At 36.3% G+C, this 15,491-nt stretch overlaps 1 protein-coding gene across 3 annotated transcripts; it reads right to left on the reverse strand.

Annotated features, from left to right (window-relative positions):
• Window positions 1-1,284: 1,284 nt before the first annotated feature.
• Window positions 1,285-15,126, reverse strand: trmt11 (tRNA methyltransferase 11 homolog). 3 transcript variants are annotated; one of them, XR_014603149.1, is made up of 15 exons: window positions 15,019-15,126; window positions 14,744-14,809; window positions 14,570-14,643; window positions 13,862-13,943; window positions 13,678-13,770; window positions 13,407-13,541; window positions 13,063-13,219; window positions 11,117-11,197; window positions 10,833-10,997; window positions 10,495-10,567; window positions 9,302-9,436; window positions 4,973-5,093; window positions 2,386-2,544; window positions 2,042-2,250; window positions 1,285-1,741 (listed from the first exon to the last, which is right to left on the reverse strand). XR_014603149.1 is itself a non-coding variant. In XM_084088368.1 (14 exons), the coding sequence occupies exons 1-13, from the start codon at window positions 15,112-15,114 to the stop codon at window positions 2,404-2,406; spliced, it is 1,419 nt and encodes a 472-aa protein (XP_083944494.1). In that variant the 5' UTR covers window positions 15,115-15,126; the 3' UTR covers window positions 1,777-2,250; window positions 2,386-2,403. The 3 variants fall into 3 exon arrangements, 2 of the variants coding, with proteins under 2 accessions (XP_083944494.1, XP_083944493.1); XM_084088368.1 differs by lacking the exon at window positions 1,285-1,741 and having other exon boundaries at window positions 1,777-2,250; XM_084088367.1 differs by lacking the exons at window positions 1,285-1,741; window positions 2,042-2,250 and having other exon boundaries at window positions 2,279-2,544.
• Between the last annotated feature and the right edge of the window lie 365 nt (window positions 15,127-15,491).

Here is a 15,491-nt window from a genome sequence, read left to right on the forward strand (position 1 = left end):
AGGCGTAGCTTGATGGCGCTGTGAATGAGCGTGGAATCACGGGAGTTGTCGTCTTTACCTCCATAGCCGAATGAAAGCAATCCGACGGGACTCAGGCAGAAATCAAGTTCATGGATTAGCTAATGTATTCAAGTTTAATTGACGTTACTGTGGTATGAACCAGTCGGCCGCCGCTGCTCCTTTAGTTTTATCGTTTATGCTTATTTAATTATTAAAGTTACGTTTAACGTTCACCGCCTCCTCCTCCCCTGAATTTGAACTTTGTTACAGTTACGTTTGATCATTTAAATTCACATGATTTAATTCTAAGGAAATTGAGGATACCGCAGAGACATGACGTCAATGACAGACGGCACAATGACACGGGCCGTTACTCTGGTTAAAATAGCTGATTCCTCTGGATTTAAACATTGTTGGAAACATTTGGGATAATTATAAGTAGACAAGTCAACAAAATATATAACTTTGTTTAGTAGTTTTTGGATAGTTTAATCCAAAAATCTTAGCATTTGTTAATCTTAATTTCAACATTTACTAATACATTATTAAAATCAAAAGTTGTATATCTGTTAATATGATTTAATGGAGCTAACATAAACTAACAATGCATAGTTGTACTTTTATTAACTAACATTAACAAAAATTAATAAATACTGTAACAAATGTTTTGCCGATTGTTAATGTTAGTGAATGAATTCACTAACATGACCTAAAGGGACCTTAAAATGTTTCCAATAAATTAGTAAATAAATAAATAAATAAATAAAATGTGAATGTCACAATTGTGATGTTCCTCAAATTTTATCCAAAAATAACATTGGTATGTTTTCAGAAATGGCTAAACTATAAATATAAACTATAATTTAAAAGTTCAGTAAGAGGGTCAGTAATAATATATATATTTATTTTTTAGGAATTAATGCTTATACTTTGCAAGGATGTATTTTGTTGATCAAAAATTACAGTAAAGATTTTATATATTGCTACAAAAGAAAATCTAATAAAATGCTGTTATGTTGAACTTTTCAATTACCAATGGGGCCTGAAAAAATAAATAAAAAATGTTTCCACAAAACTATCAACTGTTTTCAACACTGATAAAAATAATGTTTCTTGAGCAGCAAATCAGCATATTAGAATATTAGAATGATTTCTGAAGGATCATGTGACACTGAATAAAGTAATGATGGTGAAAATTCAGCTTTGCATCACAGGAATAAACTACGTTTTAAAATATATAAAAATAAAAGTTATTTTAAATTGCAATAATACTTTACTAAAATTGCTGTTTTAATGCATTTTTATCAAGTAAATGCAGCCTTGGAGAGCATTAGAGACTTCTTTTTAAAACACTTAAAAATCGTAAAGACCACAAACTTAGTGTTACATTACATTTTATAGAAATGAAAGGAATTTAAACATTATTTAACTAATGAACACTGAGGCACAATGGGGAGAAACTCGACATGAACGCAACTGCTACAACTTGTCCACTAATTGAGTTGTTAACTTGTTCGCAACAGTTTGCAGTCTATTTTTCATTCATAACCCTTTTATGCAAAAACGAAACAAATGCCAGCTCATCTTGTAATGGAAAGTGGGTTTCGGCCTAGAATAGTTGAAGGCTGTGCAGACAGTTCTGTGGCTTTTCACTTCATCAATCCTCTACAGGGGAGAGTTGAGGAATGGAAGGATGCTTATCTCCTTGATCCATTTCATTTCTGCTTACTCTAAAGAATGCCTGAATGTGGAAAAAAAGACAGAGAAACTAGAAATAGGAATTGTGCCAGAACACAATATCACTGTTTTATAATGTTTGAGATCAGACTCAAGGTTCAGTAATGCAAAATGAAGACGGCAACGACAGCTCACAGCTCTATCCTAATAAAAACATGCATCGAACAGTTTATGACATCACATGTTAAATCTCTGCCTAAGATCTCTCTTTATTTTCATAGGAGATCTTAATTATGTTGAAGACGGCTCTCTTTGAGGTGAGTTTAAGTCTAAGACAGATTCATTAGTCAGATGTCAAACTGACCTGGTAAAAACTTTTTAAGGGAGTTTAGATAGCAGGCCCAGCGCTCCATCTTCCTCTGCAAACGTCCAGTAGGCACATTACATTTCACCCCTACATCTTCCCACTTCGCAAGCACTCGGAGAAACAGGTATTACGCTAATCCCTGTCGCCAATTTATCTTCGACACATTGCTAATGCTGCAACAAATTCAATCGCGTCTGCAGGGCTCGCTTTAGAGAAGAGGTAGATAAAAAGAAGTGAAGTAAACATACGTTTTTTTTATTGAAACAACATATATTTACATGTAACAATTAAGTTATAAAAAGATTGTATCAAAGTATCAAAACAAAAATACAATTTAAAACCTTTTTTTTCTTCATGTTTTAATCATCATTTCTTGGGGTGGCTTTGCTGTCCTTTCCGTTCTTCTTTGTGAGACCACTGAAGTATTTCTCTCTGAAAGAGTTGTGACCCTGGTATGAGGTGAAGCGAGGGTCAGCAAGGTGCACTAGTTTGTCCGAATCCTGCAAGAAATCATTTTAAACAGTTTAAATAAAGAACAGCAGACAGAAAGTGCAGGATTCAAGCAGTTCTTCAATGGCAGGAAGTTGAAATGGTACACATTCATTTTTAAACAACTCAATACTAATGTTTTAACTTCAGAAGAGTGATTTTGTCCATACGAAATCAGGGATATTCCACCAAATATTGATTTCTTAACTAAATCAGTTAAAAATGAATATGAACTTTTTGAATTTTGAATAATAAATCTTTTTTTTGAGCTTTGATTTCTGAAGGATCATGTGATGCTAAAGACTGGAGTAACGATGCTGAAAATCCAGCTTTGTATCACAGGAATACAGTACTTTTAAATTGATTAAAATAGTCAAAAATACAGTAAAACAGTATTGTGAAATATTACAATTTAAAATAATTGTTTTCTAACTAAATGCAGCCTTGGTGAGCATAAGAGACTTCTTTCAAAAGCATAAAAAAATCTCATGCTTTTGACAGGTACTGTATATTAAAAACTAAAGGCACGCTAAAGAAAAATGGCAGAAACAGGCATAAATGTTTGGCTTAGTACAGCACACTTTTAAGTTTTCACAGTCAAGTGCCTAATGACAGACAGCAGAGTGCTAAGTTCCTCAGATTTTCCTGCTCAGAGTGGAGGCCAGGATCTTAAGCAGAACCTGCTGGAGGGAAGCACACTGCGCGCAGGCTAACGAGGTGGCAGAAAGACTGAGCTCAAAGTGATGACTCCAGATCTGGGCCTGCAAACCATCAACGGCACCTTCTACAACACACTCCCTTCTGCCAGTCAGCAAGGACTCAGTTCAGGTCACACGCGCCGAGCCCTTAGTTTACAACACAACTTGCACAAGACAGACCACACAAGCCCACAGGAACAGACCCTAGTGTCTGTCGCGGCCTAAGTGGGCTGTAATGTCAGTCAGAATTACAGGATGAACAAATGAAGAAAAAAAGCACAGAGAATCTCATGCAAACAGTCACGAAATGTCAAAGTCCTATTTCACTCCACAAATGGAATAGAACAAATAGTCTATTTTAAAGAAAGAATTTATTTGTTTTTTTTGCATTATTTTCATGACAATTATGCACATTTATCCCACTGTAAAATGAACAATAAAATCTTCTGACTAATGCAAATATATAAACTTTTTAAAAATAAATTATTCTATTATTAATTCAATCTGTTCATCGCATAAAGCGATCGAGTATCTTCAGAATAATTTGGACTAAACCGCACAATTCATATGGATTAGTTTTACAATCTCACTATGAACTTTTTGAAGCATCAAAGTTTAATTTGCATAGCTGTCTATGGAGGGACAGAAAGCTCTCAGACCTCGTCAAAAAGATCTTCATTTGTGTTCCGAAGTCTTGCGGGTTTGGAATTACACAAGGGTGAGAAATTAATGACAGAATTTTCATTTTTGGGTGAACTAACCCTTTAACCAGAAAAACAAACAGATCTTTGATGTAGATACTTTACAAGGGGAGATGAGGACACACAGATTCTGTGTGCCAAAATGCAAAATCCGAAGAGAAACAACAGAGTAAGAGATGGAAACAGAAAGAAAGAGAAGGACACAAGGCAGGAACAGGGCCTCATCTGGACTCAGAGTTGTTTGACAGTACTAGACTAATGCTAGATCTGCTAAGCTCCTGAAAGTTTTGTTTTCCGTTCTAAAAATAAGCTTCACTGGGTAATATTTATCCCATAATGCAACAAGACATGTTCCTTCTGTTTCAAAAAAAGCAACAGAACCCACGTGAAGAGCATTGAGGGAACAGTCTAACACAGCCAATCAAGGACATTAGGATAACCTTACATAAACAACAAGCAGAGGACACTATTCAGATGTTTTTTCAGCTACTGCTGGACATGAGGAGAACTTTGGCAGAGATCTCCATAATCGTACTGAGGGATCTGATGCCAAGATCACATACTTGAGCTTTGGGAAAAGGGCCAGTTTTTCACTGAAGAGACTCATATGATAGTATTTTTTTTTTTGGTCTTTCGGGTTTGAAGCAAGTTCAGGAGGAAGCCAAGGACAATGCATCTGTAGGTAACATATTCGTTCCAGGTTTGGAGCATAAGTCAGAGGAGACAAATGTCAGTCTGCGTAGATATTCGTGAGTGCGTTTCAGGAAAGCTTTTATGGGAACAATTTGGGGTTTTGAAGTGAAGTGGCTGTCAAATCCAAAGATGGATTATTTTCCATACAATGTGTGATTAAGTCATTAAAGCAGCTTAAAAACATCGAGTCAACCACAGCCAGATGGCAGGTTATTTTCAGAGCATTCAATGCGGCACCATAAAAGACGTAACCGTATTAAACATATTCAGGAGCACATGCCGACAGTTTGCATAAATCAAGCTCATCTTAAGAGCAAGGGGTCTTCACCCAAAAAAGCCTTGCATACCTCAGGCTCCTTGGTCTTCTCCATGGTGATGAGTCTTCGAGACGTGTGGCTGGACAGAGTTTGTTCGCAGTTGCTGATGATAGTCAAACAAGGGTGAACAGGCACCATCTCCTCACAGTACCTGCAGACAACAGTACAGTTTTTAGATCAGCCAGCTGCCCACTTATCAAATGAAACACCTTGATAGTGGTAGGGGATGTCACAACCATCAACTGTTATTTTCAAAATTGCACCACTGCTCACTTGTATCACATGCACAGCATAGCAATGGAAAAGGGGTGATCAATTAAATGAGTGGCTGACTTTTTTTTACATTCCCTGCCACTTATTCCCTACTCACTTTGGAAGTTAAACAATGTTGAAGGTTACCAAAATAAACACAGAAGCAATGCATAAATTTAGCCACATTTAAGGCTCTAGCCAATCAAGGACAACATTTGACATCTTGCTATAGCAATTACAATATCTGTCTGTGTTCATTAAAAAAAAACGTAAATATAGCGACAAAATTGCAACCACATTTGTTGGGTTACAGACAAAACTTCACTAACTTTCACTTTTACCCCTTGTATTTGTACTTGATTCAGATTCAGATTATTTTATTTAGTGCCATGTCAGCATTCAAAGCTATTTTCATGGCAAAAATTAAATTACAAAAATACAAATATCATATAAATACAATAAAAACCAAACAAACAAAAACAGCAAGTCATATTATACAAGAATTTTTAAATTTTAAATATGATTGCGACTAAATTACTTGGTATCTGTCTGATTGGTTTAGAACAAATCTACAAAACTAGATGTCTTAAAGCCATGAAAGTCATATCAGATTATAGGCTTTTACCTTCGGGTCGGAGATTTAGGATGCCAGTGTTTTTTGGGTTTTTTTCAGTAAAACTGAACTGTACATTGCTTGTTGTTTATGTGTGAAGGCATGTTGAAATGTTGCTGTGTGCAAGAAAAACCGGTGTGCCCGGAGGCTAACGTTACAGAACTCGTCTAAAAAAAGGACAACTGGCTCCATTATATAGGGGTGTAACGATACATGTATTCGTATTGAACCGTTCGGTACGAGGCTTTAGGTTCGGTTTTCGGTACGCATTTTTCCTGCCGACCAAAATTTCTTTATTTCAAATGTAGGCGCGTTGCGTGTGGCAAGCGCGCTCATAATGTAAGAGACGCAGGCGCGACCACAACATTGCCCAACATCAAATGGCAAACGTAATGCAAGAGGAACGAAACTGCTCGTTATTGTGTGGTTGAAGGAACGTTTATCAGTTTGGACCAGTGCAGCGCGAGCCGATCGTGATCATGCGACACTGTTACTACACAGCGCTAATAAGAGATCCAGTAAAGAAAGCATTTGAATTCGCCACAGAAGTAATAACATCGCTGCGAGATCTAGTGAGAAACATTCACATGTCTCCGTTATTAACGGATCAAACAGCGCTGACGTGGAAACCTGGAAGAAACATTGTGCCATGAATGAACTATCCAGTGTCCACAGATCAGCAACATTCACCATGGATTTACTGTAGTAACACTAACTGCAACCATGGAAGTTTGGCAGGAATAGTAGGCTATAATGCCTTCAAGTAACATTACCGGTTTTATTTTGACATTATGAATACAATTGATGCCCTCAAATGTTAATCTGAACTAAAATAAACCTTTGTTTATAACTACTACAATATTACATTTCATTTTTTCCAAGGAGCTGTTTTGTTTTATATGCTCCTAAGAAGAGTCAATTATAGCTCCAGAATTGCTCAAAGTAAAAAAATATCATACTTTATGATGTTAGTTTTAATTATAAAAAAATAATAAAAAAAAATATTATTTAAAAATGTCACAGAAGCACTTTGTTCCTACATGAACTGCCTACCTCTTTGCACTTCAATAAAAAAGACTTTGTGGTATTTGGCATATTTGTTTTTGCAGTACTTTTTGGGGGGTTATTTTTCCTGTAAAGATAGAGATATATATCGTATATCGAGATATAGCAAAATATATCGAGATATATTTATTGCTCCATATCGCCCAGCCCTAATCCAAACTACTCATTGTTCCAAGAGGCTGTGAAGACAGTTAATAGGGACATTAACTCAACAGGGAGTTGAGCTGGTGGGCTGTTAACATTCACATGCTGACAGACGTGTTCGCACGCACCGACTCCCTTCATTTTTCAGACGATTACGTAAATATGACTAGTGCCTGAAATCAATGAAAAAATCGTTCCGAGGGCTGCTAGCTGTAGCTGAACCTCATCCACACAAAGCCACTGATCCACAAACCATTGCGCACACGCAGTTAGCTCCGTTTCAAACAAATCATAAATTATGTGCCCTCTTTTCAACGGACCTGACAAAGCAAAACAAGGAGCCATACAAAGCATACATATTCTCCATCGTACTGTTTACATGGAGCTACTCCTGTCACCTTGGAGAAATGTCTAACAAATGTCAGCTTTCCAGTAAAGGGCCCTCTGGAGAACTCCGTCCACAGAAATCACCTGACAGAATCACATTTCTGAATATAGGGCAATGAGTCAGAACAGACTAGTGCATTATGGGGTACTAATGACTGACTAACATCCCATGTGGATTACACTCATCTCTGCTTTCTCTTCATGACGTCCATGTCCTGTAAAAGAGATTATTCTTCCGTTTGCAACAATATGCAGTGGTAACAAAACAATTAAAGTAAAGGTCAAAGATGTGTCATCTGACGCAAAAGACTCACTTTTCACCATCATGTTGATGTCTACATCACTGTGGACACCATTCAAAATACATTAGGGTGTTACTCGATCATCCCTCCTTTAACTTTGTTTGTTACGACTGAACTGCTGCGTCACCAGAAATTGGGAAATCTTGACATTTACTATGGCAGATGTGTGTTCATCTGGTCTGGGGATGGATTGTGAACTTTCTCCACAGGATGAAGTGGATGAATCGGATACTGAGGGCTGTTTCCACTTCTAACTGTTACAAGGGTAATCAACATCGAAGCCCCAGATTCCAGCGGCAGTCATCCGCTCCTCTGACACCAAATTTATAAACACAAGTGTTGCTATACTAAGGCCAGCTCTGAAGATCATTCACGACGCCAGCGCCTCCTTGTGGTGGATGTTACTGATTGCTCTCAATTAAATCATTTCTGTCTGTCAGCAAACTCAAACATATTCAGATCAGCAGTCATTATATCATCTTCTGAACTGTGGCCAGACATGCTAGAGTTCAGTTCTGTCAAGTTTGGTTCTGACACTTTAGCTTGGTGTCTGTATTCTGATTTTTCCCGTTAGTCTCTTGTGCTCACCAAGGATGTATTTATTTGATCAAAAATACAGTACTATTGTGAAATATTATTAAACAATTAAAAGAACTGTTTTCTATATTAATATATTTTTCAATATATTTTTTTCCTATGATGCAAAGCTGAATTTTCAGCATCATTACTCCAGTCTTCAGTGTCACAAGATCCTTCAGAAATCATACGAATATGCTGATTTGCTGCTCAAGAAACATTTATTATTATTATCAGTGTTGAAAACTGTTGTGCTGCTTAATATTTTGTGGAAACCGTGATACTTTTCAGAACAGCAAAAACATTTATTTTAAATCAAATCTTTTGTAACAGTAACATTATAAATGTCCTTACTGTCACTTTTGATAAATTTAACATCCTTGGTGAATAAAAATAATATATATATATATATATTTATTTGTTTTTAATTATTATTACTAACCCAAAATTGTTTAATGGCAGTGTGAATCAAGTATTTTGTTAACATTTTGCCAGACACACCATTCATTGAAATGAATGAAAACATAAATAAAAAATAATTGTGTGATGCATGATTTTTATCGGAACAGATGACGCAAGCTAAATTCATGATTGTTGGCATCAGCAATCCTGAGGGAGTGAATCCCGTAACTACATGATGTAAAATCTGTCTACAAGTGAGATGGAGGTGAGGTAAAGGTGTAGATCACAAGCAGCGGGTCCCTCCTTTGAGTCACTACTCTTCCCGGGCCCTGTAATCAGTTGATAGCACGATCTGTGGACACTGCTGTTTGTGGTCAGTGGAAAATACCCCACGGCTTCACACCTGCTCCAATGCTGGGCTGACCGCAGGTCAACAAGCCTGAGCAGGTTTAACACCCTGCACTGAAACAGGGGGCTTGAGCTACTGATATGCTTTGAGCTCATATTTACAGACATAAGAAGGTACAAGATATCCCCCTAGTGACTGATTCAGTACACATATGCTTTATCTGATGTAGACAGTGCATGTGACCATTCAGCCTGATTAGATTTACTTACTCTGGTCTGTAGATTGGTAGCCAGTAGACGAGACGTCCACCTAAAACCAAGTGGTGGGCTGCAAAATTCAAGAGGTCGGCAAAGATATCACTCAGATGATAAGCCATAGAAACAGGGACGTGATTCTCTCCAGAGCTGCATTGGGATATGAAACAAAAAAATATAATCAATAGAAGAAACTCAAGAGTGATAGTTCACCAAAAAATAGAAAGTCCTTCATTTACTTGCAGTCAAGTTGTTCCAAAATCGTTTCTTCCATGGAATAGAAAACAAAACAAAAAAATCTAGATACATTTTTGAATGTGCTGGTCGCTCTTTTTCATGCAATAAATCGGGACAGAAGGTTTCAAGCTTCAAAAAGAACACAAGAACCTTAAAAGTACTATATACTCATTAAGTAATCCATGGTATTTGTACACTATTTGTGATCTATCTCAAAGAACATCTCAGTCACAGAAGTCTTAAAAACATCCATTTAAATTTTGGTCTGTTGTGTCCTTTTTGAAAAATCTACAGTTCTTATGCAAATGCAATGAACGGAAAAGGGTGACTGATACATTGTACATTGCCTTTTGTGTTTCACGCCAAAAAAGACAATCACATTTATTTGAAACAACATAAGAACTAGTTTCCAATACACAGAACCATCCTTACATTAAACTCAACATCAATGATCATTTTCCATTGATAATCAAATCAAAGATAATCAAATGTCTCAAAAATACATTCTTTTTTTATTAACCTGAATTAATATTAGTAATTAGTATATGTTCTAACTGTCATACAAAATGTTCTAATTACCATTCAAAAGTTGCTTTGGTTATTATTATTTTTTGCAATTAAATCAATCAAAAGTGACAATAAAGACACGCATAGTGTTTCAAAAGTTAAAAATAAATGCTGACACTAAAGACTAATGAAAACTTAGCTTTGCCATCACAGGAATAAATTACATTAATTTACATTACATTTTTTTAATCAAATAAATAAAATGAGCATAAGAGTCTTTTTCAAAACGAATTAAAAAAACCTTATCGACCCCAGACTTTTGAATGGTAGTGTAATTGCATAGTCTTGTACTATTTGTTGAGCTAGTAGTGAGGCAGTAGGCTTATTTGATGACTGGCTCACATCTAAAGAGTGTTTCAAGTGGTTCTATTAAAAATGCAGGTGGATAAAGGTGATATGCTTACAAATCCTCAGGAGGTTTGATGATATCTTTATTAGATCCCGTTCTCCTTGTGGACTCACGAATACCATATGGAGCTGCGTAAGGGAAACGAAAAACACTTGAAGCTTCAAAACAACAGTTAACGGTAACAAATAAAAACAAAACAAATGTGACTTAATGGTGAAGCGTGTCATTTCTACGCCACTAAACGTATGTGAATAAAAATCCAGCTTAAGCTACAGTAGTAGCGGTGTTTTGGAACCTGGTAGCTGGTTTTTAGCTTTCAGGTTTATCATAGTATTTTAACATAAAAAAAGGACACTCTTCACCTTTAAAGGCCTTCAGTTTGTAGGAACATACGGTCTGTAACAATGCAATCAAACAGTGGGTTTTTCCTCCAAACCGCTTTGGAAGCATCGGACACCATGACATCCACATAGAGACTCTCATTCCCATACTGCCGCAGGTTTGCTCTGATGTTCTCATCTGGTCCTCTCCATTTCTGATCCTTCCTGCTGGCTTTTCCTGCAACAGATTTAAATGCTCAAATATGGACAATCACAGCAAACTTACTGACTAAACCTACATTGTGTGGAAAACTAGAAGGAGAAAATGATAGTGATGGCTTTTTAAAAAAAACGTACCAATTCCATGGATAGTGTTATAATCGATGTCTGTTCCACATACATAAGCCCCAAAGTGTGAACATGCTACCAGAAGACTACCTGAAAAACAAGAGGAACACAATGATCATGAGAGAATTAAATAAAGGGTCTCTGAAATATATCTGGCTGTAGATCTTTATATATGCATGACACTTTAAAAGTACGGCTTATAAGGATTTCCAGCCATCCAGAGAGTTTTCAACTAAAGCACATCTGGCCGGCAGATCTCAGTGCATGTGGTGACAACAGACTTATGATAAAGCCTGGCAACATCATAGCACGCTACAATTTTACAGTGAGCCTCGCTTCGGGAAAAACCCTGAGAAACAGAGAAATGCAGCCCCATGCTGTTTAGAAAGCCAGCAATCCTTCGTTTGACTAATGACGCTCTAAATTGGTCCTTTCAAAGTCAAAAGAAAGAGTAAAAGAGGGCCAAGTGAGATGGGAAAGTGAGAATTCTTGTGAGCCATCACAAAATATTATAGAAAAACCTGCTCCTGGATCCTGTTAGACGCAAATAAGAAACAGAATATGATGGCACACATCCTCAATCATCCAGACAAGCTGTCAGATGTGATTTCACTCAGAATGAGACACCTGCTTCAATTTGGCCCAAAATGAGGTCTCAAAACTTTTCTGATTAACAACCTGCCAAACAAACAATCTACAACACTAAATGATTAATTTGCAGAATAAAGATATCTGATTTTATAAATGTGTTGGATGAGAAACTTATAAAGTCACTGACAACTAGTTTAAAAAGTAAAAGAACCTTCAAGGTCCCGTATTATGCCCCTTTTCACAAGATGTAAAATAAGTCTCTGATGTCCCCAGAGTGTGTATGTGAAGTTTCAGCTCAAAATACCCAACAGATCATTTTTTACAGCATGTTTAAATTGTCATTTTTTGGGGCACAGAAAAACGCGCTGTTTTAGTGTGTGCCCTTTAAATGCAAATAAGCTGCTGCTGGACGACCCAGGGGGCGGAGCTTCATGAGCTCGCGCTCAGTCTGTCAGGACAATTTCATCTCACGGAATGATGATAATATCAGAAACTCTCAGTAACGGTGTTCATTTCGAGTCGGACAATAATGCCTACAGAGTCAGAGTGCTGTATAGAGATGAAACAGGTATAGTTTAGTAGTTTAATTTAATTTTGTCATCTGCTTGTATGTATCCATTATTTATTAATAGCCTACAAGTCTGCTGTTTCGGACCAGGTCCGAATGATGATCAAACATATACTGATGAGTTTAATAAAGTTTATTGTACTGTACATCACACAAAAGATGAAGCGTCAGTTTTACTTCAGAAAATCACCGTAAGAGCTGAGTAAACACAGTAAGTTATAAGAAGTGTGCAAGTACATAAACGAATTTCGGTAGAGTTGAGGGAGCATTCCTGTGGGCGGAGGTTAGTCAAGAAACTGTTCTAGTGACGTCATTAAAGAAGGAAGTAGAGGGATGTAGTCCAAACGGGCCGTTCGATGTAGGCGACTTCTGTTAAATAAAATATCTCGCTTGGCATTGAACTTTGAGCTTTATAATTTTACAGATATTATTTATACTCTAACAACAACATTACACACTAACTAAAGTTTGAAACATGGGATCACGAAGAACGGGACCTTTCAATATAGTCAATAAATAATTAAATAGTACATAATTGATCAAATAAAAACAGATGATAATAAGAAATGTTGTACCAAATCAGGATATTAAAGGATACACTGAAGACTGGAGTAATGCTGAAAATTCAGCTTCACCCTCGCAGGAATAAATGCCATTTAAAAATACATTAAAATAGAAAACAGTTATTTTAAACTATAATTAATTTCACAGCATGAGTGTTTTACTGTGTTTTGATCAAATGAATGGTAAGCATAATAGACTTCAGAGCCTTCTATCTGCACAGACTTTTCCTCACCTGTTCCGACAAAAGGATCGTAAACCAAATCATCAGCCTTTACTTTGGCATGATTGGCCATGATGAAAGAGAGGCCAGCGTCCATACTAGTGTTCCCAATGAAATGTCTCTTCTTCACACTGTGAGAGCGAATTAATTCTCTCTGACCATCTGCAATCTGAAGAGAAAACCTATTTAACATTTAAGAGGTGATACAGTATGTTACATCTTATTTCAAGAACATCATTCAGCTTTAGTATCTAGGGCACAAATCAAGCATTTTACAAATCCATACAATGTGAAGTCTTGCACACATCACTAAAGAAACATTCTGAAACATTACATTTCTGGAAAGAGCTGCTCACCCATCTCCCAAAGTACAAATGGAAAGGATCCTCTGGGATGTCATTAGGATCAGAGCCATAATCCTCCAGCAAACAGAAAATATGTTCTGGATCCTTTAGATTGACCTTCCCTTCAAACGGCAGGAAGTCTAGAGCCTGTGTCAAAAATAATTAAGACATTCAAAAAAATTGCAATTGAAGTGGTTACTGAATTAACACTAATTATGGATTGTATGCCACAGAATTAGGCATTCGAAGCGTACAAACATGTAAAATACAGTAAAATACTTACATCAATCCTACTGATTCTGTCCTTAAACTCTAACGTTTTGTTGAAAGTGTAGACGTTGATCTTATAAGTTGAATTCTGTTGTAGATATGGAGCCTGTGAAGAATTCATACAAGAGACAGTTTATTCAGAGATACACTCTGTAAATCTCAAGGACACATTGTACTTTACTGTGAGGGAAACAAACCATGCTTTCTGCTGGATACGCCAACAATGACCTCTTCAACTCGTCTGTTGTTCTTCCATGACCCCAAAGTTCAAAAGCAGACCTTGAAATTTAAATCAATATTATAAATGTCACTGTATTTTTTTTTATCATGGCTTATTTTAGTAACACTTTACAATATGGTTTCATTTGATAACGTCAATGCGTTAGCTAACATAAACTAACAATGAGCACTATACTTTTTGCAGTATTTATTAATCTTTGTTAATAAAAATAAAAAATTTCACTCTTTGTTCATGCAGGCTCACAGTGCCTTAAAGGTTCACCCAAAAATTAAAAAAATTCTGTCATCATTTACTCACCCTAATGTTGTTCCAAACATGTATGAATGTATTTCTTCTGAACACAAAAGAAGATATTTTGAAGAATGTCGGTAACCAAACAGTTGATGGGCCCCATTGACTTCCATAGTATGTAAAAAGAAAATACTACGGAAATCAATGGGGTCCATCAACTGTTTGGTTACCGACATTCTTCAAAATATCATATTTTGTGTTCAGCAGATGAAAGAAATTCATTCATGTTTGGAACAACTTGAGGGTGACAAAATGATGACAGAATTTTCATAAATAAATATCGCTGAGTAAATGCAATTAGATTAATATTTCTACTAGTTTGTCATCCTAAGCATTTTAAATGTTATTTATATAATAAAATATTACAACCTACTTGCCACAAACCGTTCTGGACATGACACTCCGTATATCATCTTCCGACAAGCCATTTAGTTGCCAAAAGGGGGACTTATGAGGAAAAAGTTAAAATTGTTAGGAAATAAAAAACAACTTAAAGCAAATTCCTTATGTCAAGTAAAAAAAAAATATATATATATTTTAGCATTACCTTTTCTATGAATGTTTCTGATGTATTAAATGACTGGTTCCTTAGAGACAGCAATGCTTTTATTTCCTGCAATAAATAATTCAAATTGCGATTCATGAATGTTTAACAAATACAGTTCACATTAAAATAATAACTATACAACACTGAACTGAGCTGTGCAAAAAAATAGTATGAATAACGAGCTCATTAGTTCAAAATACACTCTGACAGTTTAATCCAATAAATAAGCATTTTGACACGAAGGTCTAAGTGTACTGAAGCTTTACGGTTTGTACCGGTAATCTAAAATCGACGTTATCATGTGCCAGATGAAGTAAATATTGTCTGCAGCACGCCCGACCAGAGTGGAGCGCCATGTTTGTGTGCAACATTCAACATCATCCGATGGGTATATTATGCCCGTAACAAAAGTTCCTATTTGGCATCCCCGTGGACCGTACGTAAATTGCCTGCTCGAAAATCTCCTAAAAGGATTAGATAGTTGCATTTGTCAATGCCTGTTTTAACTAAGTCATACCCATGAGTAAAATTAAGTAAATTGCCTATGTGCTCGACAGAACGGTTTCACGGCTTCGTGAAAGCCGAATCATGTTTGCCCTATGATTTTATGTAAAGTCTTTTTAGAAAATGGAAACGATTTAGTGTCACCTGATAATATCTTTTAATCTTATTTACACACTCGTTAACTTCTTAAGGGGCTAAAATCTTCCATGTCATTGGTCCATCATCTCGTACAGTGACATGATTG

The sequence above is a fragment of the Abramis brama genome (assembly GCF_963993115.1).
Source record: "Abramis brama genome assembly, chromosome: 17".
NCBI classification, from domain to species: Eukaryota; Metazoa; Chordata; class Actinopteri; order Cypriniformes; family Leuciscidae; genus Abramis; species Abramis brama.

Coding starts and splice junctions, on each gene's coding strand:
- trmt11 (XM_084088368.1), bottom strand. CDS start 15,114: ATGTTGCACACAAACATGGCGCTCCACTCTGGTCGGGCGTGCTGCAGA. Junction 13,771..13,861: donor CGTATCCAGCAGAAAGCATG/GTTTGTTTCCCT, acceptor AATTCTTCACAG/GCTCCATATCTACAACAGAA. Junction 10,568..10,832: donor TGATTGCATTGTTACAGACC/GTATGTTCCTAC, acceptor TCCCTTACGCAG/CTCCATATGGTATTCGTGAG.